Source organism: Macrobrachium nipponense, chromosome 4 (assembly GCF_015104395.2).
Source record: "Macrobrachium nipponense isolate FS-2020 chromosome 4, ASM1510439v2, whole genome shotgun sequence".
NCBI classification, from domain to species: domain Eukaryota; kingdom Metazoa; phylum Arthropoda; class Malacostraca; order Decapoda; family Palaemonidae; genus Macrobrachium; species Macrobrachium nipponense.
In genome coordinates, this window is record NC_061100.1 from 133598875 (window position 1) to 133624132 (window position 25258).

At 38.7% G+C, this 25258-nt stretch overlaps 2 protein-coding genes across 2 annotated transcripts in view; both read right to left on the reverse strand.

Annotated features, from left to right (window-relative positions):
• The window catches only part of LOC135211506 (WAS/WASL-interacting protein family member 3-like), a 134311-nt gene extending 132811 nt beyond the window's left edge, over nt 1-1500 (reverse strand). Inside the window, exon 1 of the mRNA XM_064244810.1 lies at nt 449-1500. Within this exon, the coding sequence (XP_064100880.1) occupies nt 449-1500 (1052 nt within the window). The remainder of the gene's footprint in view (nt 1-448) is intronic.
• An 11863-nt stretch (nt 1501-13363) lies between these two features.
• Nucleotides 13364-25258, reverse strand: part of LOC135211189 (T-complex protein 1 subunit delta-like) — a 70631-nt gene continuing 58736 nt past the window's right edge. Inside the window, exons 4-10 of the mRNA XM_064244404.1 lie at nt 19956-20213; nt 18220-18359; nt 17399-17666; nt 15361-15527; nt 14954-15089; nt 14403-14516; nt 13364-13544 (exon numbers count right to left, since the gene is read on the reverse strand). Of these exons, the coding sequence (XP_064100474.1) occupies nt 13527-13544; nt 14403-14516; nt 14954-15089; nt 15361-15527; nt 17399-17666; nt 18220-18359; nt 19956-20213 (1101 nt within the window). The 3' untranslated portion in view covers nt 13364-13526. The remainder of the gene's footprint in view (nt 13545-14402; nt 14517-14953; nt 15090-15360; nt 15528-17398; nt 17667-18219; nt 18360-19955; nt 20214-25258) is intronic.

Below are 25258 nucleotides of genomic sequence, written 5' to 3' on the forward strand. Positions count from 1 at the left end.
AAGCATGAGCAGCCCCGGTAACATAATGCTTGTGTTTGTTTTAGCGAGGTTTTACCGAGTAGCACTATTATCACATAGGGCAGGAGGAGGAAGGGGACGAGTGGGAGAGCGAGAAAGAGAGGGTACAGAGTCTCTCTCCCTCTCTCTCTCTCTCTCTCTCTCTCTCTCTCTCAGTGAGAACGCGAGTGGTTGTGTCATGACACCTAATACATCACAACAATTATGACATCGGTAGTGTCACTCATGGGGCGCCACTGATACTTGGTGAAGACAACCTTGTTGAGGAAAAGAGTCAGACAGACAGAAAGGGGGAGGAGTCGACGTCTCGATAGTAGACACATCTTGTGAAAACAGAGAATTCGGAATTTGCTTTCAAGAAGAATGAATATAAGGCGGGAAGGAGAGGAGAAGAGAGAGAGAGAGAAACACGTGACAATAATCTGCTGACCTGTCAGACGAATCAGCTGAGTCGTATCTGGCGCTGCACCTCTGTGGTCTCTTTTTGACGCCATCCTCGTCTTCGTCTTCCTCGTCGTCCTCTTCCTCGCCTCCTACATCCACTACGTCAGCGTCGTCGTCGTCTTCGGCGTCTGCTTTCACACCCGAACTCTTTTTCAAAGCACTTTCAGAAATATCTGACACACCACTCGCCAATTCGGAATGCGCCACCAACATATCGGCGGCGGCGGCAGCACTCATATTCTCCGGATCAGTAGCACACGCAACACTTTGAGTACAAGTAGTGGTTTCGGGAGGAGGAGGAGGAGGAGGAGGAGGAAGGCGATTAGGAGGACAAGCCGAGTGTCGACGACGAAGACAGGGCCCAGAAGGAAGATCAGATGTAGTACTAGTAGTAGTACCTATAGTAGGAGGAGGATTAGGGAGGGAAGTGGGTTTTGAGGAGTGACCCCCTCCTCCCCTCTGTTGCTGGGATGATGATGATGATGATGGTGGTGGTGGTGGTGATGACGGTGGTAGTGATGAAGTTTGGGGAAATGCCGAGCGGAGGCAGTGACTGATGGAGGCTTTAAAGTGACAACGCGAGGAAGGCAAGGCTCGAGGAGCCGGAGTAGGAGTAGGAGTAGGAGGAGGAAGAGGAGGAGGAAGAGGAGCAGGTGGTTTGGGCGAGTGACATGGGGTGGACGTTGTGGATTGCACGGCTTCAGTTGTTGAACTGAGGCCAGGAGGATCAGGCAGGTTGTTGCAGCAGCAGCAGCAGGAGTTGCAAGCTGATGCTTCAGCGGGCGCTGCAGGCTTGGGGCGCACCCGGCCCACCCACACGCCCCTACTACTACTACCGCCACCCCCACCCTTAACCCGTACCAACCTCCTGGTGGCGGGAGCGCCCCGACTGGGCCAAGAGCGGGCCTTCCCCCCTCTGGTACGACCTCGGAAGACACTTGACCTGTGCTGTCGTGCAGAGGAACGGAGGGGAAGGACCCTCTTCGGGCGTAAGGAGCAGGAGACACTCAAAGGGGCGTGCTCCTCCCCTCCCGCCATAACGAGCACTGTCCACGGACAGCGGCAGCCGCAGCCCATGCCAGAGCCAGGTCTCCTCCTCCTCCTCCTCCTTCTATTCCTCCTCCTCCTCCTACACCACCGCCAGACACTCCACAGCGACACGTACACAGTGAACCTTGCAGCCACGTACACGTACGCATGGAGGCGTGCACACACACGCACGCTCACACGCGGAAAAAAGTACCCACTAAGAATAACATTGTATTCGTCGTTGAGAGAGAGATGCTGCAGAGGATCGTCACAAGCAACACGCCAAGGTGACTTGCATTCATCGCCCATTGTTTACGCAGCGAATCCATTGCTATGAGCCCTTTAACATGTCACCCAGTTGGACAGACGCCTCCATTCGCGAAAGGCTCTCTGGTCGGGACGAAATAAAAGGGAACGTTCATCCCGCCCTCTTTTCCCGCAGGGCATTCATTGTCGATGGTCATGTTTTATGGACAGCGATGCGACCGAGTTCTGTGACCATCTTGCTTCAATATCACTGTTTGTTAGGTCGATCATCTGCTACTTCAGGGCTTCCCGCATTCCATTCGACCCATAGCTTTTGCCACTCGTGTTCAGGATATCGCCAAACGCGGACCGAAGGACTTTTTTCAAGGCGTCCTTCGTGTGGTCTGGGAATCGGTAAGAACATGAGCTCTTAGGTTGTCCATGATGAGAGAGAGAGAGAGAGTACCGAAGTGTACCGAGACCTAGTACGAAGCATATATTTTATTTATTTATTTATTTTTTTAATTTCTATCATCAAATATAAAGTAATAATGCTTGAGGTAAAGTTGGCGGTTCTATTCGTGTCCACTCTTTGCGTTCTTCAATTAATATCATCTTGATGGCCGACCAGTGAGGAAGAACCGCCTCAAGATTTCTTATCTGATGTGAAAAAAGGTGAAATAAACACGATTTCTTATCTGACGTGAAAATAGGTGAAATCTGTGCATATGGCATAAAAGTGGTGATGTACGAAAGAAACGCTGTCCTGTATTCGTATTTATGCATATCTCGTCTGTGTATACAAGCGCCAGTAAAGTGGGGTTCTACAGAAAAGGAAAGGCTTCGTTTAAAGAGAGAGAGAGAGAGGAGAGAGAGAGAGAGAGAGAGAGAGAGAGACCACTACCGCATATGGTAAAGAAAAAAATCAATGAGGGTTTAGATTCTGAATGAAAAGGGTCAAGAAGATGGACCTTTGACACGTAAAATATTTGATATTCATTTAGACATGCTGCCTGTTCAATGTAGCAGGACGCAATCGTATTTCTATTACACTCATAAAGAAAGAAGAAGAAAGAGAGAGAGAGAGAGAGAGAGAGAGACTGTCATTCAGTATGAAAAATGTGGATTGATGTCAATGTAATATTTGCATGACTCATGAAATAGGACGCGAGGTTTGTCGTTCAACTCTGCCGATGGGGATATACTGATAAGAATTTTTCACCAGGTGCGAAATTATGAAAGTTCTCTCGGCAGGTGAGTTCACACTGTTTTGTCAGTGGATGTATGGGGCAGAAGCTTTCAACACAGAGTGTTTTATATTATATTCATACGTATGTGTGTACATTATATATATATATATATATATATATATATATATATATATATATATATATAAATGTGTGTGAGTAATATATAAGAGTATTGAGTAAAGCAAGGTTGGTTACCAGTAAGTGATTTAACTGCTAAAGTTTCTAGCATATTTAAATATCTGCGGATGTTTCCTGCCGCCGCCTTGCTCATCCCCGCCAGAGTCAACAGATGGCTTGATTCTATGAGTAGTACAATGGTGGCAAAGGACACCTACCTTTCCCCCAAATTTAAGATCCCATGGCTAAGAATGCGCATCTTTCGAGAACTGTTTACGTCCGGTATGAATTACAAACCATCAGGTCACTTCCTCAGGTACCATAATCCACAACAAATAGACAGAATGTAGAATTTTGGCAAAGACCAAAGTGCTGGGATCTAAGAGAGCATTCAGTGCTGAAATGGAAGACTGACAGTAAAAAGGTTACACTACGAAACCTGCGTCAGAATTTCTTTGACTGGGCGATTGATTCCCCTACAGAGTTATATTGCTATCACAGATTACCAGAATGAAGAATGATTACCAGAATTGGATTGTATAGGGTTTAGGCAAAAGGCCAAGCGCTGATATGGAAGAGGAGAGTAAAAGGTCTTAAAGGTGTACCAAGAAGAAAGCCTCGCAGTAGCAATGTATAACAATTGTTAGGAGAGGGTGGAAACTAAGATGGAAGGAAGAGAATATGATCGTATGTACAGTAAAACGAAGCTAGGGGAAGAAGGCAGGCTACAAAGAACCTCGCAGTAAAGCTTACGGTGCACCGCGTAAGGTGCACTGATTGAACAATTCCCTTCAACAGGATTCACAAGGTGACACAAGCGCAGTGATATGTTCGAAAATGGCTAAAAAGATAATTTTTTGGTTTCCCCTGAGCCCGCGTTATGCCCTTGGATAAACAACTACTCTAGATTTCTTATAAGAGTAGCAGCTGTTTCGCGTACCCTTCAAGGAAGACGCATAAGTTGCATCTTACTTCCAAAGCCTAAAGACGCATAAGGACTAAAGCAACAATGGTCCCACAACGCAAACACGTTGGAAAATCTGGTGAAACATGTTCGCAATTATAAAACAAGTAAAAAACGCGCAAAAGTTTCTTCGGCCAATCGAGTTTTCTGTGCAGCGTATAACGCTGTATGAAACCAAGACCTAGACCGTGGCTGCAATAACGAAGCTCTCGGACACGTGACGACCGCCTCATTCATTTGCTCCCAAGATGCGGTCAAGTGAAGATTCGTCGGAGGCTTGAGGTGCCAGATGCAAGATCCATGGCTAACCTTTTCCTTATAAAAAGAAATTCAGTACTTTCAACGACATGCATGCAGCAGTAATTTCTTAAATATAGGATTTAATCACTCCCGCCCAACAAAGTCGTTAATGTTCGCCAACTATGATTCTGACCAAATGAAAATACTAAATTTTATGGAACATTTCAGTACTAAAAAAAAGTAATATAAAGTCATATTGATCAGAGAGAGAGAAAACGAAAGTTGACAAAGCAAACGGCAGTATATACAAAAAGACTTGAAATTATTTAGTTACTTTGAGACTTAAACAATAAAGGATTTTGTCAGCAAGAAAAGAGCACGAAAGTCGTCCTTAATGTTTACTGCTAAACTGCATTAATATTTTACTAATTCACGCTTAACCAATATCAATCCCGTTATATTATTTATATCTTGTGTTTTCAACCTAACGTATACTATTTTTCATCGCCACCCAATGCACATTTTTTGTTAAAAAGAAATAAAAATGGTGGGTCTGTCCCTATTTTTTATTCCTAGAATACTGTGTTACGTACGTACGTTTCTCACTCAGACAGCAAGTGTATTCCAGCCAAATGAGACATTCCACACGTCGGGAACTGTAAGCCTTTAACGAGGAAATAAAATATATGAAACATTGCAAATATACGATAAAACAACATTTCAGTTACTGACAGTCATGCTCGCATAATCAAAACAATCGTTCATTGCGCCCATAACAGCAGATATCGATAGTGAAAACACTACCGATCGTTTTTTTTTTTTTTTTTCGTTTTTTTTATTAGCAACTCATTTTACGCTTTCTTTTATGGCATTGGCGTCGGTGCTGTCTTGAAAACACCAAGTGCGGTACGCTTACAAGGTTAATAATTAAGTGAGGTACAAAACGGGTAGTATATGAACTCAACACAGTACGATAAATTAGAGAGATCAGAATTAAATAAGTAAATAATCATATATTTCAACAAATTTCCGAGTTTACCTCAGCTCATTCATCATAAATCATAATTAATCCCATAGCCAGACACCATTTCAGATAACAGAATACCAACACCACTGTCCCCTCCGCGAGATACCAATGCAGTAAAACTGACAGAGCAGCCTTTGGGGGCAACGACGCAATCAAATATATCTATACCAACTGACACGAACATTCCAATTACACGGAGTTAGTCATGTTGAGCAAAGTATTATTCCTTGTACAGATCTGACAGACTAAAATTCATTTCCAAACAGACGCAAACGAAGATGGATGAGCGATGGATGAACAATGGATGACCGAGCGAGTCGGGGGGACAAGTGTTCGGTCGGTGGAGAGTAATCAATGCATCAATACACAAGAGATCACGAGACATTGTTGCCTGACAGCATTTTAAAGATTGTGCGCCAAAATATCATCGCAAGCTGCAGCCAAAACAAATTTAGTGCATTGCGATTATTATTTTCCTTCCATATGGAAAAGTTTTAATTTTAATTCTAAAAAAATAAGGATGCCCTAAAACCAAGTGTGGAGAAATTTCGTTGATATATTTTACATTTATCCTGAGAATATACTATGTTACTTACAGTACTGACGGTAAGGCATATGGAGAATAATTCTCTATGCTTTACCGTCAATACTTTAAGTGAGTGTGTCTCTATTCTTTCGTAATCTGGGTTGGATGTGTGGAAATTACAAAACGCTCAATTTAAATCTCTTACTGGCATTTAGGTTCTCTAAACCAACGGAATTATTATGATGTCCAAACAAATACTGTTTTTGTGTAAACAGTGACCAGCTTTATACTATGGGGTCGGTTGCCTTGACAAACCTTCTCCAACTATTCCTATCGAAATCAACTTCCACTAAGAATCCTTTCTTTCACAAATTCTCCTTCACTTTATCACTCCATTTAATCCTCTGCCTCCCTCCTAACCCTCTACCCCTAACGGGTTCTCCCAAGCCCTCTGAACTCCTTCCTCTTCAGCCATCCTTACCACATGCCCAAACCATATCAGTCTCGACCCTCTTATCCTATCAGTAATATTTCCTACCCAAACACTTCTGATTTCTTTATTTCGCAGCCTCTCATGCAGCGAGATACCCTAAATGAGCTCAGCATCCTCCTTCTTTTTTAATGACCATGTTTCTGGACCATATATCACTGGTCAGCTACAGTCCATTTGACCTCTACTTTCACTTTATTTGGAATTTCTCCTCATCACCCGCTACCCTTGCCACCTCCCTCCATTCCTTCCAAACTGCTTTTATCCTTCTTTCTACCTCACCTTCACACTACCCGTCCTGGTTTTAAGTAAATTCAGTGTACTCAAAATTCTCTACCTGTTTTCAATCTAAGCCTCTTTTGTCTTGTACAAATAGCTCATCCCCTCCATTAAGGGATTCCTGCCACTCCATTATCCTTAACAAGTCTTCTTCGGTCTTTTGTCATAATAACTAGATCATCTACAATATAATCATTTCCACACTAATCCCTTCACTTTGTAAAAAAACCGCATGGTACAGGGGTAGACCATGCACGATCAATGAGTACAACCCCAAAAAAAGTACATTATAACGTGTCGTGACATCGGAGATGGGCATCAGACGCGACTTGTTGTTGGTGAGAAACGGAGCTAAAGACCTCTACTCCGGTGTCAGGACGCGTTATAATGTACTTTTCTTGGGGTTGTACACACTGATCGTACATGGTCCACCCCTGTACCATGCGGTTTTTTACCCTAATTCATCCATAACCAGTACAAACCGAAATGGGCCCAGTGCCAATCCTTGATGTAAACCAAATCTAATATTGATTAAGAATCACTCCAGAACATTATTCATATATTCTTTTTTTCATTTGATCAGTTCTTTACATTGTAAAATGACGTATCTAAAATATGTTTGTGTATCAGGCATGTATGACGAAGGCAACGTTTTAGTCAATAAAAACTCAACAACTCTTTGGGAAGTCCCCAGAATGTTTTATGACTCCTCCCAGTTTGCAAAACCCAGTTTCAGAATGACTGCCTTTTGCAGAAGAAATGTCATTGACCAGGGCACTAATTATTATGTTATTATATGCAAAGTAGTAGTTAAACAACAATTTTTCCATACGGAAGTGCTAACCAGCCTTGTCCCATCTACCCTGACTTGACCCTCAACCTTAACTAACCTAAGCCAGGATGCGAAGTCCTACCTCACTGGGCACCTCCTTCCAGACCTAACGTGCCCTAAAATGCTGTTAATTGAACAGTAGAGTACATGGATGCATTGTAACCTAGCTAAGCCTAAGCCGCTGTGCCCTGCCTGACCTATGGGAAGGGTCAATGACCCCTTTGCCTATGGACACACACCTCTTCCAACCTAGCCCCATCTAAATCATAAATCAAAGATTAAAATACCTACATGGATTCATTCCGAGTTCACCTTTCTAGATCTAGACTAGGTACCAGTTTACTGGCTACATGAATACTAAAGAACTAATAATCAACATATACTACTACAGGCCTATAGCCTAACTGACATAAATGCTACCATAATTACGGCAACCTCATACCTGCATCAATTCCGGATGTCACTGGAAACATTCCGTCAGCCCTGGGCAACACAAGCATTTAGATGCTTCTTCAGTAAGTTTTTAAATACGGTATATGCTTGGGGTTCCACATAACTGGAATCCCGTCGCCAACCCCCCTAAATTTTTCAATCAAGGATGGTTCCGCTTCTGTTCAACTTCTCCACTGCACTGCCACTGTCATCAACTGAGAAACACGTGTGATTGGTTACTCTAACTGTTTAAGCAAACGCAAGTTACGCATCCAAAAGACTCAGAATAATTTCCCTTCGTTGCGAGTTTTCTTTAAAATTTCATCCGTCAGTCTAGGTATTTCGTCTAGCAGTGATCAGTGAAATTGAAAAGACGCTAGCTAGACGAAACTGAGGATTCCTTTGAGTAAATGTGGAGGAACCCGAGCTTGCTAGGAAGTTTCACTTTTATAATAGTCGCCAAAGGTTTAATGACTATTCTTTAGACTTTGGTAGCCACTGTACTTTGAATGTTTTTCATTAAGTTTCGTTAGACCCATCGCTATAGTCATCAGTTTATCATATGTATTATTATTATTATTACTTTTACTTTATTACTACCAATGTCATGGGTGCAGTGGTTAGTCCTTTTTCTAATTCTACATGTATTTCTTTTTTTTTCTCTCTCTCTCTCTCTCTATCCTGTAATTGTATGGTCGTGAGCTGAAAATAAATATAAACTACCAAGAAAACTAGCTGGTATCCATGTTAGTCTCGATAGATAAAAGATGATATGTCTATACTCCCTCATGAAAACGAAAGAGAGAAAAAAAGAGGAAGATAGGCAACAGGTTTGATTTTGTCCAAACAGTTTCGCCAGCCTTCAGGAAAACTGGCACATCTTCCCGGTAGAGGCTTGAAATGGGACTAAACTGTTGGGTAAAATTAAGACCCGTATTCCCATTCTTCTTCTGTTTTTCTTTCTTCGATTTTACGTTAGAATACATCATCATGCTCAGCCTGATAAACAAACACTTTGGAAGCGCACAATACATTGTTTTGACTATTTCAGGACGCTGACCATAAAGACAATAACGAAAAAGAATGACCCGTGATAATTTCTGCAGGGTATGACTTGCGCAAAAACAAATTTTGTTGTATCATTCATATTAGATAAAATAGTTTTATTGAAATTAATTTTGTCTGATCTTTTGTGTTTTCGAAACTTAAAAGGAAAAATATATATATGTTTAGATTCGGTATTCTTGCTTACATTCTTCTTTCCGCTTATTAGTCTTAGGTCAGTAAACCGTGTCTTGCGTGGAAAATCATCATGCACTTTACACAATGATTAATTATTACTTTAAAACTGTTTAGAACAATTCCTACATGAATACATACATCACTTATACGAAACTTTGGACCTTTACAATGCACCGAGGTTTTTAAAATGTATGCATACTGGGAAACACAACTACATATTCTTAACTAAGATTATACACCGATATTCACATAACTTCAAAAGCATACCTAAGCTGCTTATTTTTTTTTAAAGGATAATCCCAACGGGTAAGACTAATACCTGTTCCGATATAGTGATAGAATAAGTCAGACTCATAAGCGTCAGAAAAAGTGAGGCAAATCAGTACTTATGCTTTATGATAAGGCCATTTCTTTTTATCCTGACCGTTGCGCATGCAAACTATTTAAAAAGAAAGTACACTGCAATTTTACATAGCATATACAAAAGCACGCCGTGATTTAAATAACGTCTCTTCACGCAGCAAAAATATATCGAATGCAATAAAAAGAAAAACAGTGATACAGTCGGGAGCTCCATTAGTCCTCTCGTTGGATTTACTATGGATTACACTGGATTATCCAGTCTAAGCCTATGAACTGGCTCTAGAGCCCACAAGGCATCACTTTCCCTTATCTTATATACATTTTTCCTAAAGCTTTCGACGTACAACAAGTTACGAACAATTACTAAAGCACAATAAAATTGTCATGTTACACATTACTACCATTTCAGTGATTAGAAAAGTTTTAAATGAATATTAAAATAATATTAATTTAAAACTTTTACCTTCTGAAATGGGATTTCCCTTCACTCTGACTGCGTCTTATAGGTGGATCTCATTTGAGGCCGCCACTCGAAACAAGCGTCTACCTGCAAATTTTCAGATTTTGAGTTATACATACTTTCGAATCCAGCAACTCTTCTTCTATATACTTTACTCTGTTTTTTTCATCTGTTCATCCGCCTGTGGTGTTTTTGTATGGTAACACTGCGTCCCGGGCTTTAGATAGTTACGCTATGTGTAAATTTTAGGTAAATAAAAGGATATCTGGGTGTACATTTTTAACTAAAAAGTGTGTTAATAATTTACTGTATGCGAATTACACCGTTAATATTCGAAATAGGATATTATTATAATCGTTGAATGTTAGCTGAATGTAACTATCTAAAGCCCGGGACGTAGTATTACCATACAAAAACACCACAGGCTGATGGACAGATGGAAAAAAACAGAGTATAGTGTTTAGAAATTGTAAAAAAATATGTTATTCACGTTCATAATCTAGAGACTGAGAGTAACTAGAATCATAAATGCGCAATATTTGTGAGTTATTCGAGTGAAAGAGCCTGGGATGAAAATTAATCGAACAACAGTATATCTGCAAAATTTGCAGATAAGCGGTTATTCGAGGGAAAAGGAGCCCGGATAATGTTATGTCGAACAAAACGTTATCTGCATGCGTCCACCAATGAGGTTCTTTGATTTGGTATGACGTCATATTTAAAGGGCACTTAGTTTGGCTGTCAAGTTCTCGTGTTCCGTGGTTTACCTTATAATTTTCAGTAAGCATTGTTTCTGACAAAAATAAGTTATTGTGATCATCTACTATGGGTGAAAAGCATAAGGAATCGAATGAAATGGAAAACAACGCAGTAGAATGTAGTACTGTGTGAAAAGAATAATGTGAGTGTACACGTAATTACTCCTTGGTCTTTTTATGGTAAAAAAAACCAGTGAAAATACCTTCCAAACACTATATCTTACTGGATTTTAAAAATCTATTAGCCTATCATTACTGTACCCATTATTGGATAGTCAGATGTGTTAAATGGGGAAAAAATTAGTCATGCTCTTTTTTTATGCATAATTATGAGTAATAAAAAAATTGTGCTTGTAAATCTTGCATCCTACCATGCTTTTAGGGCTACAGTATGCTTTAACACATTTTTTTTTTAGGTATGCAGTTATGTGATTGCACCACATAAGCCTACTATGAATGAAGACTAAAGACGTGTCATGAGACCTAGTACATAGCTGAATAATTTTACAGAACACCAACCTTATGCAATTAAGTTTTAAATTTTTTATTTCTTCTTCTCATCATTATATAATCATACTAGTTTTTAATTATTTAAGTTTCTAAAATCTAGGCTAATATAATGTTGAAGAAAAAAAAATGACATCATACCATTCAGGTTATCACTCATATACGCATTCCAATGTTGACAAACCGGTTTTTTGCAGTTATGTTGTTTGAGGTACAGTTTGGATAGACAGATAATATTTACACACATATTGTTAAAGAGCATGCTTTTAGCTTCATTTTGAAAAAAAGAATGATGTCATGGCATAAATATTAACGGAAATATGACAACGTAAACATTGCAAAACTCAATCGCGTGTTTCTCCGATTTCTGTTTTGTGCAGATAGACGGTTGCTCGAGTGGTGGCCTCATTTCATGAAGAACATGCATGATGGAGTTCTTCTGTTAACAAAAACACCATTTATAAGACACACACACTAATACAAACTAGTGTAGCAAACAGCGTCATGAAAAAACATTTCACAGCTTTCCCTTCACGGGGCTAAAAGTCAAGTGAGCTCTTTCTACTCCTGTCCAGGACTGTACCTATTCTGTCTCCTGTTAGGATAAAGGCCTGTCCACACTAGGAAACATTGTTTGCAAACAGTTTGGAAACTGCTTGCAAACGGTTTGCAAACAGTTTCCTACCGTAGACAAGCCTTAAGGCCGTAATTTATCACCATTTCCCACGAGTTCCTGGGCCTTCTTACGGGTCTTTGTTTGTTTGTATGGTGCTTTTACGTTGCATGTTACCAGTGGTTATTCAGAAAGAGGACCAACGGCTTTACGTGACTTTCGAACCACATCGAGAGTGGACTTCTATCACCAGAAATACACATCTCTAACCCCTCAGTGGAATGCCCAAGAATCAAACTCGCAGCCACTGAGGTGGCAGGCCAAGACCATACCTATCATACCACTGAGGCACTTTGTCTTGCTACTTCCTATTTACATCTCTTCAGACCAGCTAGTACTCATTCCTCCTCTGCAATTTGTAAAATTCTGCCAATCAAGACTTTCCAGTGCTTCATGTTCTGTAGTTTTCCACTCACCTTGTTTGTTTGTACGGTGTTTTTACGTTGCATGGAACCAGTGGTTATTCAGCAACGGGACCCACAGCTTTACGTGACTTCTGAACCATGTCGAGAGTGAACTTTTATCACCAGAAATACACATCTTTTACTCATCAATGGAATGCCCAAGAATCAAACTCGCAGCTATCGAGGTGGCATGCCAACACCATACCAACCACGCCACTGAGGCGCTCCATTCATCTTGGACCATTATTAAAAGCTCGTCATCTGACAGTTTTCTCCATTCTCTTGTATCTTGTACACTACATGGTTAAGGTGCACACTTGTCCAACCAATAACCAGCATCTATATTGTGTCCTAGCTACCTTATCAACCAATATTATCTGCATCATGTCCCAAATACTGTATCATTAGTGATTATAAACCTTGAAGCATTCTGTGACTAGCTTTTCCTGATTCTCTTAATTCCTCCTTCCAAGTGCTCATGGTCCCTCAGAAAACAAGAAGCCTTAAAAGCACAACAATGTTTTGTTCCATCTGTCAAGGAAAAGCTTCCAATTTACCAGTGGCCTAACTACCTCGTTACACAGATATTTGGTTTTTTATATGTACTAAAATTCAGCCTTGCAATCCAGCAGATGAGGTAGTACAGACAAGAGAATTCAAATTAATTCCAAGCAGAAAACCTTTGATACTGAAATTAGGTTACCATTTAATTTTACATTTTATGGAAATGCCTCAATTACAACATATACAATATGCTACAAAATTTTTAATTTCCCTTCTGTAGATGGAAATTGGAACTGAAAAGCTTTCTCACACTTAAAAGGACTCAAATTGCCCAGATTAATTGCAAGTGTGCAGTAGTACTATTGTCCAGTAGAGGAATAAATTTGATACACTGATTTTTGTTTCCTACATAGTACACCTTATTCCACTTTCCCACATACTTTGCCCGTGGTGTATTGTGAATTCCAGTGATCTTTGGGCATGATAATGTATTTAAATGATTTTCTAAGAGAGAAAAACATCTAAAACTTATGCTGTTCATGGCTTAAAGAAACTGACTTAATTCATATATTTTATTGTTTAGATTAATTCAATTATTCAGGTGACCTAAATTTGTTCACAATTATACACTGTGGAGGTGAGGCAAAGCAGCAGAAAATTAGTAGGGTGACGTCTGCACGCTTAAAGCACTTGGGTAGTATCAAAAACCAGATCCTTGCTTTCAACGAATCACATTCACCTGAAAACAAAATTGCATCAATATACAACAAAATGTATCAGGTCAGCACTCATAACATGGTAACTGAAAATTCTGGAAGCAATCTTTTATTGCATATTACTTCCACATACAAGTTTAAGAGTAGACATAAACATGAAAATAAGTTGAGCATCCTTGCAAATTACTGTCTGGACAGTATAATAAAAAAGAAAGAAAAAAAATACACACAATTTTAAGTTATGTTCCTGAGCTACAAAGATTAAAAGTAAGAACTGAAACAGAACCTGAAGCAAATTATGATCTGTACAGTATTTTAGAGCATACTGTATATAACTGACAAGTACAGTACTGGGGTCTTCTTGCAAAATCAGAGAGGAATACTTTTCACGTACTTGCACTGAGTAATATAGCTATATCTTTCGTGGGGGAAAAAAAAAAAAAAAAAAAAAAAAAAAAAAAAAAAAAAAATCAATGTATGGGTTTTAGCATTTTATTCTCTCAATCTTGGGGGGAGGGAGGGGGGGGGGGGGCAGCTTTAAAACCAATAATAGCAGGAACAGATGAAAAAAAAAAAAAAATTAACTTGAATTATGATACCCAAAATTTAGACAAAATGATAGCACTGAAGATACCGCAGAAACAATCAATTTACACTCGCAACAGAACCCTCACTACCTGTAAATAAATGTCCCATTTGGAAATGTAGTTTTAATAATTCTGCATCTCCTATTGTAGCAACAGTATTTTGAAAATGTGGCACACTTAAAATCCTCCACATTTCAAAGATACATAGGCAAAAATTATTCTACTTAAAAGAAAAAAAATTAAAAAAAGAAATAGAAATTTCACTTGTAATATAATTAACTAAATTGTACTTACAATGTCATCAATTTTGAGAATGGACCGCACACACTCGGCTGACAGAGTAATGGCAGAGGTAGACACCAACAAGGGTTGCAATACATTCTCGTCAATAATATTAGAAATACTACCCTGTAAGTACAAAGCAAATCATTAGGTAAATTGTTTATGTCTGAATACTTGTCAAGTTCATGTTCATTAGGTAAATTGTTTATGTCTGAATACTTGTCAAGTTCATGTATATTTATATCAATGTAAAAATTTATATTTTAGTGAAAGAACATAAGAAAAAAAAGAGTAAGTTATCAAAGCAAAAACACAGGAAACAAAATTATTTTACGAGCAGCTTGCTTTATCATACAGCAAGAACAAAAGCTACCATCCACAAAACATACTAGAGGCCAAGTCAATCCCCACCATCAAAGTAAAATTTGCCATTCACTTTACCGATTGTTGTATGTTGCTACATCAGCATCTTACTTTACAATCAAGAAAATTATGTACAAATTTTGTAAAAATTTCTGTTAAATTATCTTTAAGTAAATATACTGACAGAAACTATTACTAACCTTCCGTACATTAACACCAGCATGGGTCTCCCCACGTGCATGTCTGTTGCGCAATTCTGTGACAGTTGAGATAGGACTGAGACCAGCATTTTCTGCCAGAATGGCAGGAATTACCTCTAGAGCTTCAGCAAAAGCCCTGTAAATTGAACAACTTGGTTAATAAAAACAAATCTTATCCAACTTCAGTTTTCATTATCAATAAATGATAATGAGCTAAGGTGTCATATACTACATAGAAATGAACTAAAGTGTATACCAGCAAATTGAAAATGGCTGAAACAAATTAGCAGCATAATTAACCATCAACATGTAAAATATTTGAAAAAATAATGATGACAAGTGGCCTTCCCCATGCCACCATTGAAATTATGAAACAAATTAGTAACGTCACACAATATTATACTCACCTAAAACAATAGGCATCCATGCCAGTTAGAGAATGTGCATACTGAGTAAGTTTAACTGATAGTTCTGCTTCTGGAGCTCCACCACCAGGAATAAGGAACCTTTTCTTTACTAAACAACGAATAACACACAAGGCATCATGAAGAGATCTATCAGCTTCTTCCAATACCTGACAATAAAAATTGAGAGAAAAATAATTGAACTTAGGCTCTTTAAAAACTTGTCAGATTATACGTGTATCATGACCAAGTATTATGTTCAAATCAAAATTTGCAAAATTATATTATAATAGTGCTCCATCACAACCTAATATAACTAGGCAAGTTAACATTTGTGGCCTTAACTTCGCACGTGGCAATTCTAAGACAAAAAACAACCTATTTCTATATCCCAATGCATCTGACTTAGAAGAAATATCTTCAGGGTAGAGAAAATTTCTTTTCAAGGGTCCATGTTCTCAGACCATGATGCTAGTAACACCATAAAACCACATTTAGAAGGCACTTGGAGAACTGATTGGTGATGGCATTATTTCCAGTGGAACTATGAAGACATCCGAGTCTTTTGCTTTAAACATGCCAAAGTCTGGGCCTTCACATGAACAAAAGAAATTGGCTTTAGTGGTATTGATGGGTATGAACATCAATTCCCTTTAGTGGTATTGATGGGTATGAACATCAATTCCCAGACTGCTTACTTTTCTCTAGAAAGGACTAAGTCAGATATGTGTTGTTTTGACCCAAAATTTACAGTGCAGCCTAGATCCTCCATAAAATGTAGTAACACCTGACCAAGCATCTTGTCTCTGGAAAAGCTGGTTCCTTATGACAATTTCACAGTTTCCATAAACTAGACATTAACAAGTCTTAAGAGTTCCTATGGTAGTAGGTTCATCTTTTAATGGGTATTCCACTAGCTCCCTTCATCCCTGGAGATACTGATCTTTTACTAAAGTGTGGAGCAAGGTTAAGGAGTATATCAGTTTGACCACCAGTAAACAAGAACTTTGAAAGCCATCCAAGTATTTTCTTGGCTCTTGGCAGGTAGGTTACAAGTGTGAAGAAAAGCAACTCATGACCAAAATTTACATGACAAAGTATATCTGGATAGTAGCAAGGTTCATTTCAGTGACCAATGCATCCAGATATCTACTAAGATCCCTAGCATCAATAGGGTACACCATAGCAGATCTGTTTGTAATAACACATTAATGGATCTGTTTGTAATGACCCTGAACTCTCCTGAATGTTGCTCAGTCCAATTGCACTAGGACCCCAGAGGGATAGGTGAAGGAACAACCTGAACTAGTACATCTTACATCCATTCACTCACAAAGCATGTACTAAAACTTTCAGCTTCCAGGAATGTGCAATACAGGAGAGTGGATTCTTTAACCTCCTCACCATGCTGATGAACAGACCCAGGAAGATCTTGTCTGAAGAAGTTTCTTAGCCAACAACATTACCAAACAGATGCCATAGCAACCTTGAGATGCTACAATCACATGCCCGGAGACTACAAAGCCTCGGAAGATGAGTTTCAGAGGAAACAGCTAAGGTCAAGAGGAGCAAATTCTCTAATTGGTGTAGTGAAAGGAACAGAATTCATAAATAAAGATAATTCCTTGACTGCAGACTTAACAGAATCTTTGAGTACAGATTTTCTTTCTTTCCCAGAGCCAGATGGATTCCACTTTAATAGTGGTCTTTATGCAAGAAGGGCTGTCTAGCATTTGTAATGAATGCAAGAGCACTGGTATTTTAGGATGCACACTTTGGCATTATTCGCTTCAAAATCTCTCACATGAACTCTTTCATTACTGAAGGCAGTACCCACTTTTATATGATATATACTTCAAGTTTACAGTATGATTTTTATTTTTCCAGACTTGGATGTACCTGATATATAACAATAACTGTTGAGATCAAGTTGTCAGGTTGTGATCCCAATGTGCATTCAATGCTCACAACAGAATTCACAATTCAAGATAATTCTAATATATTATGTGGTATTCATGTAAATACTGAAAGCAATAATTACCTGTTTGTTACTGCCTCTGAGTAAAATGGATACTGTTCTACCAGGGTTCTGTACGCCTGTAATCTTTACAAATTTGCTGCCACCAGCCTGTATCTCTTCTGCCAATTCTGCAGACCCCATGCATTCAGGTGTGAAGTGATCTAGAGATGCAACAGGTCGGCAACCAAGAGTTTTGCAAACAAACTCAATGTCTTCTCTTTCAATATCCTTCACAACCATAATCTTTTGTTTAGCTAGTAGATGAAGTGCAAGATCACTGACAGCATCCCTGTAAAACAAATATGTAATTTTATGAGTGAAAGCACACTTGTCACACAAAATTTATAGAAATATAAAACTACTGCAATTTGAGCAAACAGCAACCATAAATGAAGAGGCTCCAAAGTACATTTCAAATATATTTCAACAAAAAACATGGTAATGTCACGTATTTTTTTAAATAATAAAAGAATTAGAGATTAAAAGAACAGCTGAGGATACACAGTATATTAAGCAGGTGCAGAATAGAGGAACATAAGTAATTTATCGACAAATAATGAAGCAAACAAGTACATGAAAAAGAGAAAGGATTAGGCACTGGCTTCACACCTTTACAGAATCACCTACATCTCCAAAATTTTGTTTATTGCAAGTGTCACCCTCTACATGAATAGGTGGTGAAAGCAACAACAAGAAAGGACAACAGTGGATAAAAGATGGGCAAAAGAATGCACACAATAGCCTCTCCACTTTTATAGCTAAACTGTAAAATATATAATACAATGTATTTTCAGTAAAAACTCCACATCGACATCTGTACATACATTATTTAATATTCTTACCTGAGAATTGATTTTTGAATCAAAAGAACATTGCAACCTGCAGCTTTGATTTTCTTTGTTATATTAAGAATATACTGTCTCTCTTCCCTCAAGACACGGTCCATGGCAGCATAGTCTCGAATTAACACTGTGTTATCCATCTATCAAGAGGAGAAAAAAAAAAAAAAAAAAAAAAAAAAAGTTAATAATAGTATATCGATATCACTCTCAATCAGCTAAGACTAAAGTTTTCAATTCACCAATTCTAAAATAGTAAAATGTAGAAATACTTTATGTAAAATTCCTACCCATGTACGTATTAGAGAAATGAAGACATAAAGCAGCCACAGTTGCAAGTACTAGGACAGAATCACCATAAAGACATCCTACTAACTGATTACTTATGACTAAAACCCATTAAAATCAATATATGGCAGCATATATGGAACAAAGAACATGATAGTAATGAATGAAAAAATCATGCCTATTGTTGGAAATGAAAACTCACCACATCGGAAGGACAAGTAACTGACTCACCTTACAATCTGTCACACCTTTGACCCAAGAAACTTCGATGAATAGCTCTCAAGATCAAATCCTTTTTTATACAGACTGCAGAATAACACCGAAGTAACATTTTTTGTATGAATATCCAAAATATAGTCAACAATGAATTGCAAGTTTAAGAAGCATACCTAATAAAAGGATTTGTCAGAACCTCCATTTTCAATTAAACCCAACTATTTCATAATACAACTGAATGAGTAATAATTCAGTCAACATCTAACCACCATGAGAGCTAAAAATAAAAAGTATCATCAAAATAGTACACTTTGCAGTAACCTTTAACTACATCCTCCATTTGAAGTTCTCATTCAATTTCCTTGTCTCTTGCCTTCTATCTGTCCAACGTTTCCAGAACCCTTTCCACATTTTCACTTCTCATTAAGAAAGTGTCTTCCTTTGTGCCTGCCCTTTGAATCTTCCTAACATTTCACTTCTCTTACAAACATATTATTTTGTACCCTCTCAATCTTTATGTTCTCACTTATCATTTAAGAACACTTCCAGACAAGACCTTTGAACCTTGGAATGTTACTCAATATAAAATGTTATTAATGCTACTGCATGCTTTTCTCAACTTGTAATCTGAATAAAAAAAATTCCCCTTTTAGTGTCCTCAAAGGTTATCAGTATTTAATTAACAAATGTTAAACAGCAGACTTTTTATGACCATACCATAACACCTGAGCAAAAAACACCACAGCTGTGTAATTGACTCCAATAACGTGTAAGAAATTCAAGTACATACTGTACTTCCTACAGCAAAATACTGATCTACAGGCACACTACTCTAGAAAATACATGGTTTCCTGTTACTGTGAAGGCAAATGAGTATTTATCATAACCACCTGATGGCATTATTTATCATATGAGCCTTTGGGCGTACTTACAATTGATGTCAAACTACATAAGCAGTATCATCCTGTCAGAAAACAAAATTACCCAAAAATATAAACCCTAAAAACATTCTCCATATACCCTTTTCCCACATGTAGAGGAAATAACATGACTAAAATCACCATTCTTTACATAAATAACAATACCATAATCACAAACTTTGCCGTTATATATATGTACATAAAGGCATACTAAACCCAAGTTGAGCAAGATTTCTTTAAATGTCTCATACTCAGCAAGACTTCTTCAAATGTGTCACACCAAGTACAACAATCAATAGGTGCATTTATGCTTACATCAGTTTTAGGTGGCGAGATGCAGAACTGAATCAGACCAATCTTAGCCTTCTCCATTTTGTTAGGTCCTCCAAAACCCTGAGTCTTTTGTGTGAAAACAATGCCATCAACCAACTGTGAGTCCTCTACAGTTTCACCAAGTTTCTTTATGATGCAAATGTCATGAAGGTCAACATTTGTGTCTTGGCTTGGATCTACAATTTTGAGAACTGCATCTACAGCCATTGGGGCTAACATGCCAGAATGTTCATGAACAACCTGAAAGACAGATAAAATTATAATTTTTTGTCCAAATAAAAAAGCACAATTATTTACAAAATAGAACTTACAATTTTTCATATACCCCTGGAACCACAAAGAAAAAAAGAATTGTTCATATACCTTTGGAACCGTTCGCAAGGACAAAATAATTTTTCATATATCTTTGTAAGGACAAAAAAACAATTGCCTCTTATTACAGGAAAGTTCTCAACCTTTACAAGAGTAAGTCAATCATGACACCACATATTATGTGAAAAAGCTCCTACCACCAGCTCAAACAGCTTGCTAATCTTATCAACAACAATGTGCCATGATTATTGGTAAAAGTTCATGAATATTGGTAAAGGTTTATAAGTAAAAAACCAATAAACAAATGGCCAGATAATTCCAAGACCTGATTTCTGTACTAGTCTGGACTTCACAACAGTATAACTTACCAACAGAATTTAGAATATCCACAGCCAACACAGGTTTGCTATGAGAATACCAAAATTATAAACAATATATTGAACAATCACTGGCAAGTGTTCATCCCTACTAGACAACTATTTACACCAACATTCCAAATAAAAAAACTCCTAATTTTTTTTTAGAGAATTCACAATGAAGACTGACAAAGCAAATCTTGACATGTAATGTGCTTTGATTGTAGTGATTCTTATATCCTTTCACTATAAACATTATAAAAAAAAAAATTATTCTGTAAGCAACTGCAAGTGTATGACTAATATATCAAGCCCACTGCATGTATATGCCCGGTATTAGGTTATTTAAAAACAAATCAACATTTTTTTTTAAATAAAATTCTTTTAAATAAATTGTATTTTTCCTAACTATACAAACCTGGGGTCCTTTACATTAGGAATTACTTTCAATGTAGGCTGGAATACAGCCAGGTTTCTGATTGAGGGGTGGCATGAGGTGGGCATTAATGTAAGGGACCTCAGGTCTGTATGGTTAGGAAAAATACAATTTATTTTCAAAAGTTGTGATTTGTTCCTACATGATATACAAACCCTCAGTCCTTTACATTAGGAAGACTCACCGATTGGTGGGAGGAATATGAGTGAGCCTCTAGAACTGACTGAAGTTTAGCACACCTGGGCTATTCCTCCTGGTCGTGAGAGCGAGGAGGAGCGCCCTGCCTCTGACAACTTGGAGTATAGGAACTGCATGATCAAGTCAGACTTCTGGAACTTTTTCAAATGAGTGAGGAATCGTGACTTATCTGAAAAAGGGCTGGGAAGAATATTTAGAGTTGGAAGCATGAATCCAAAGTTCTGGGAAGGGTTTGCATTATTTCCAGTCTCCCTCCCCTTGCTAGAGGAAGGAGTGGGATTGCTTCTATGAATCTGTTGAAAAAAAAAATAGAAAGGAAACTCGATGTGCAAGCTTACTACATCAACCGCCCAACCAGCAAGCGTACGTTTGAGTCCTATCCAAACCTGAAGGATGAGGAGTGGAAGGACTAGGAGGGGAAGGTGGAGAGGCCAGCGACTCTTGCATCCTTCTTACCTCTAGAACCGCACACCATATGCGAAACGCCACTTATCCACTTGACAGAGCTGGGTAAGTAAACATAACTTGTGAGCATCCATCATGGGTCTAAGAAAAAAAGGTTCCAAGGACCTGTGGCAGACCCAAAGGAAGAAAGATATAAATGTGGTCGTAATAAGACCAAGACCGCATCTATCTTCCAGTCCGACATATTCTTCGGAGTGATGAAAAGTACCCAGCCACTAGTACTGCTTGCTTTCCGAGAGAGCGAACGGATGTACCAAACTGCAGGGAAGTTCCTCATGATATCGAAAGACTCGGACGAAGACGTGTCATTAGAAACTTCTGCACTGGAAGTCCGCAATGGATAAAGGTATCGATACTCAATGAAGGGTGTTGATCCTTCTTAGGTACAGCAACAAATCAATAGGACAAAGTAATGGTTGATCTGGATCAACCAATACAGTCCAAAGGATAAGAGATCATGAAGGTTTAGGACTCTTCAACAGATGCCGAATGATTGCGCATCCGAGATGTAGTCACGACATGACACCCGCCTTTTTAACAGTAATGTTGAGAAGGAACCATACAAATCGTCTATCTTGTTCACCAACGATGTTGAGAGACGAGATGATGATTCTTGCGAGGGCCTTCTAGAGACCAAGGTCCCTGTGATGGCAAGACAAAAGTTTTTCATCAGTAGTTGAATCGCAACCAAGGAGAAACAATACTACTTAGTGAATGACTTAGGTGAATGTGGACCTACGTCTTCACAGCTGAATAGGAGAGAAGTGAATTCTCACGATTCTGATCACAAAAAAAGTCCCATTGATGACACCAACCAGGGGAAGACTGCTCTAATCCCTGGTGTTTTACAGGAGACGGAAATAGTTAATCCATTATTTCACTGCCGCTCGGTGAGAAAGTCAGAGCTTGCAATGAAGGCATAGTCTTTCAGTAATGAAAACACAGGGATTGTACTGCCTGAAGAACTGCTTCTTGTGGGTTGGATCAGGGAGGAATTTTCTGTTTACTCTGGAAGCAAAGCTAGTCAGGCAGGGAACAGGCGAAATCTTCCGTTATTCATTTTCAATTCGGGGTGAACAAAGAATAATTGAACAGCTTACAAATTAGAAAACGTATATTAGAAGACAAAACTCAAATTGTTCTGAAAAAAATCATTTTGCGTCATTGCAGTGGCTGATGGGGCAGGTGCGATGGAACAGAAGACTACCATACTACCACAGACTTCTGTTATACTGTGGGGTAAACAGAAAGATGATAATTAGTCTAATGAGATATATCTCTGTCTGAAAATTCTCGCAACGGCAAATGTTGAGCACGAGACATGGGCCTTATGCGAGAATTCCGATCCAGCCATAGACCTAAGTCTGTGATTGCCAGGCAGAGAGATTCGAACTGGTAGTTAATCCTCGATGATGGAGAAACAGTACTAATACGAACAAAATCTCAGAGCAAAGTGCAGCATTCTGACAGTCGCTCGACTCTCACACTGAGTTGCCTGGTAGTGCATTCCATGATGGAATGCGTTCGGCTAGAACCATCGAGCATAACCAGACACTCATGGGAGGCCTGAAAGGTTGTCTTGAGTTACAGGTTAATTAAGAAAAGGTACTAATTGTCTGAAGAAAATCATTCTGCGTCATCACAGTGGCCAATGGGGCAGGTGTGATGGGACAGTAGACTACCACAGACTTCTGTTATACCGTGGGGTAAACAGAAAGATGATAATGAGTCTGAGATATATGTCTGAAAATTCTCGCAGCGGCAAATGTTGAGCATAAGACATGGGCCTTATGCGAGAATTCCGAGCCAACCAGAGACCTAAGTGTGTGATTGCCGGGGCAGAAAGATTCGAATTGATAGTTAATCCTCAACAGAGAAGAAACAGTACCAATACAAACAGCATCTCAAAGCGAAGTGCAGCATTCTGCCCCTCGATCGACTCTTACACAGAGTTGCCTGGTAGTGCATTCCATGATGGACTGTGTTCGGCTAGAACCATCAAGCATAAAGAGATACACTCAGGCATCTGCATTTTAACCGAAATGGGAGGGAAAGAAACCCTCTTGTTCGGTGATAATGCAAATGTTGCAGAGTTAGCAAACAATACCATTAGTCATCTCAAAATCAAATCTGGAAACTCAGATGTCACAAGGAGAATAGTATGCAAGTATATTCATAGTTTCCTGTAAATTGTGCTCCAGCTTATTTCTTTTTCATTCAAGAGACAAGATAAGGACTGGAAGCACACCACCTTCATTCTCTGATGAAGAGAGCGGAGGTAAAGTTTCCCAAAGGGAGACTTCTACGGCAATAACAGGACACCGAAGATAACTAGTTCAAGCCGAGCTGTTTGTTCCCAAAAACAGTAACACTGTAGAGGCGTTCAAATTCCTCGGTGCTATCCATCTTGAACAGATTGACATATGTTTGGTAAGATTCTAAGATTGAACCAAAAACATAGTCTCTGGGATTTGAATTCTGAGTAGTAAACTCCATAGAATTCCTCTTATTGCCTTGTTCATTCCGATGTAACCAGGAAGTAGAGACCTTACCTTACAGACCTTACATATTGTTTGGGTTGCCCCAGGTCCCTCAGTGTGAGTCACCTCTAATGTCTACCAGAGAATTGCTAATGCATCTTCCAGTATATTTTGCATCTTCCAATCTTAGATGGTTTGGGATGCAGCTTAGATACTGGTCGAGCTTATTCTTAAACACATCTATGAGCTTACTCCTGATATATTGAATAGACGCTGCATTGTTGATGCTGGTGCGTAGTGGATTAATGTCCTGTGTGCTTTCCTTAGTTTTCCTGGTATAGTTTTGGACACTATTATTCTATCTCTGCTTGCTCTTTCTGATATTTTTAGCTCAATGATGTTTTCGGCAATTCCTTCCATGTGTTTCCATGCCTGTATTACCATGTAACATTCTCTTCTTTCTAGCTTATATAATTTTAATGATTGTCTTTCCCAGTAGTCAAGATCCTTAACTTCTTCTATTCTAGCTGTAAAGGACCTTTGTACACACTCTATTTGTGCAATATCCTTTTGGTAGTGTGGGTACCATATCACAAGTGGACTATGAACATACTTTTTATGAAGCATAATCATGTGTTCAGCTTTTCTTCTTTTGGAGTGCCATAACATTCCCCTTTTTGCTTTGCATTTTGCCCATAGAATTGCTATTTGATCATTGCATAACATGTTCCTATTCAACATCACACCAAGGTCTTTAACTGCTTCCTTATTAGTGATTGTCTCGTTATTAGGTCCCCTATATGCATATAGCTTTCCTTCTTTATCTCCATAATTTATGGATTCAAATTTATCAGAGTTAAATACCATCCTATTTACCTCTGCCCATTTGTATACTCTGTTAAGGTCTCTTTGTATGTAGCGAGTTCCTATTTTCATCACAAGTAATTTCTCGACTTATTCTTGTGACATCGGCAAAATTACTCACTACCGAGTCCTTAACATTACTGTCTCTGTCTGCAATCATAATAACAAACCACA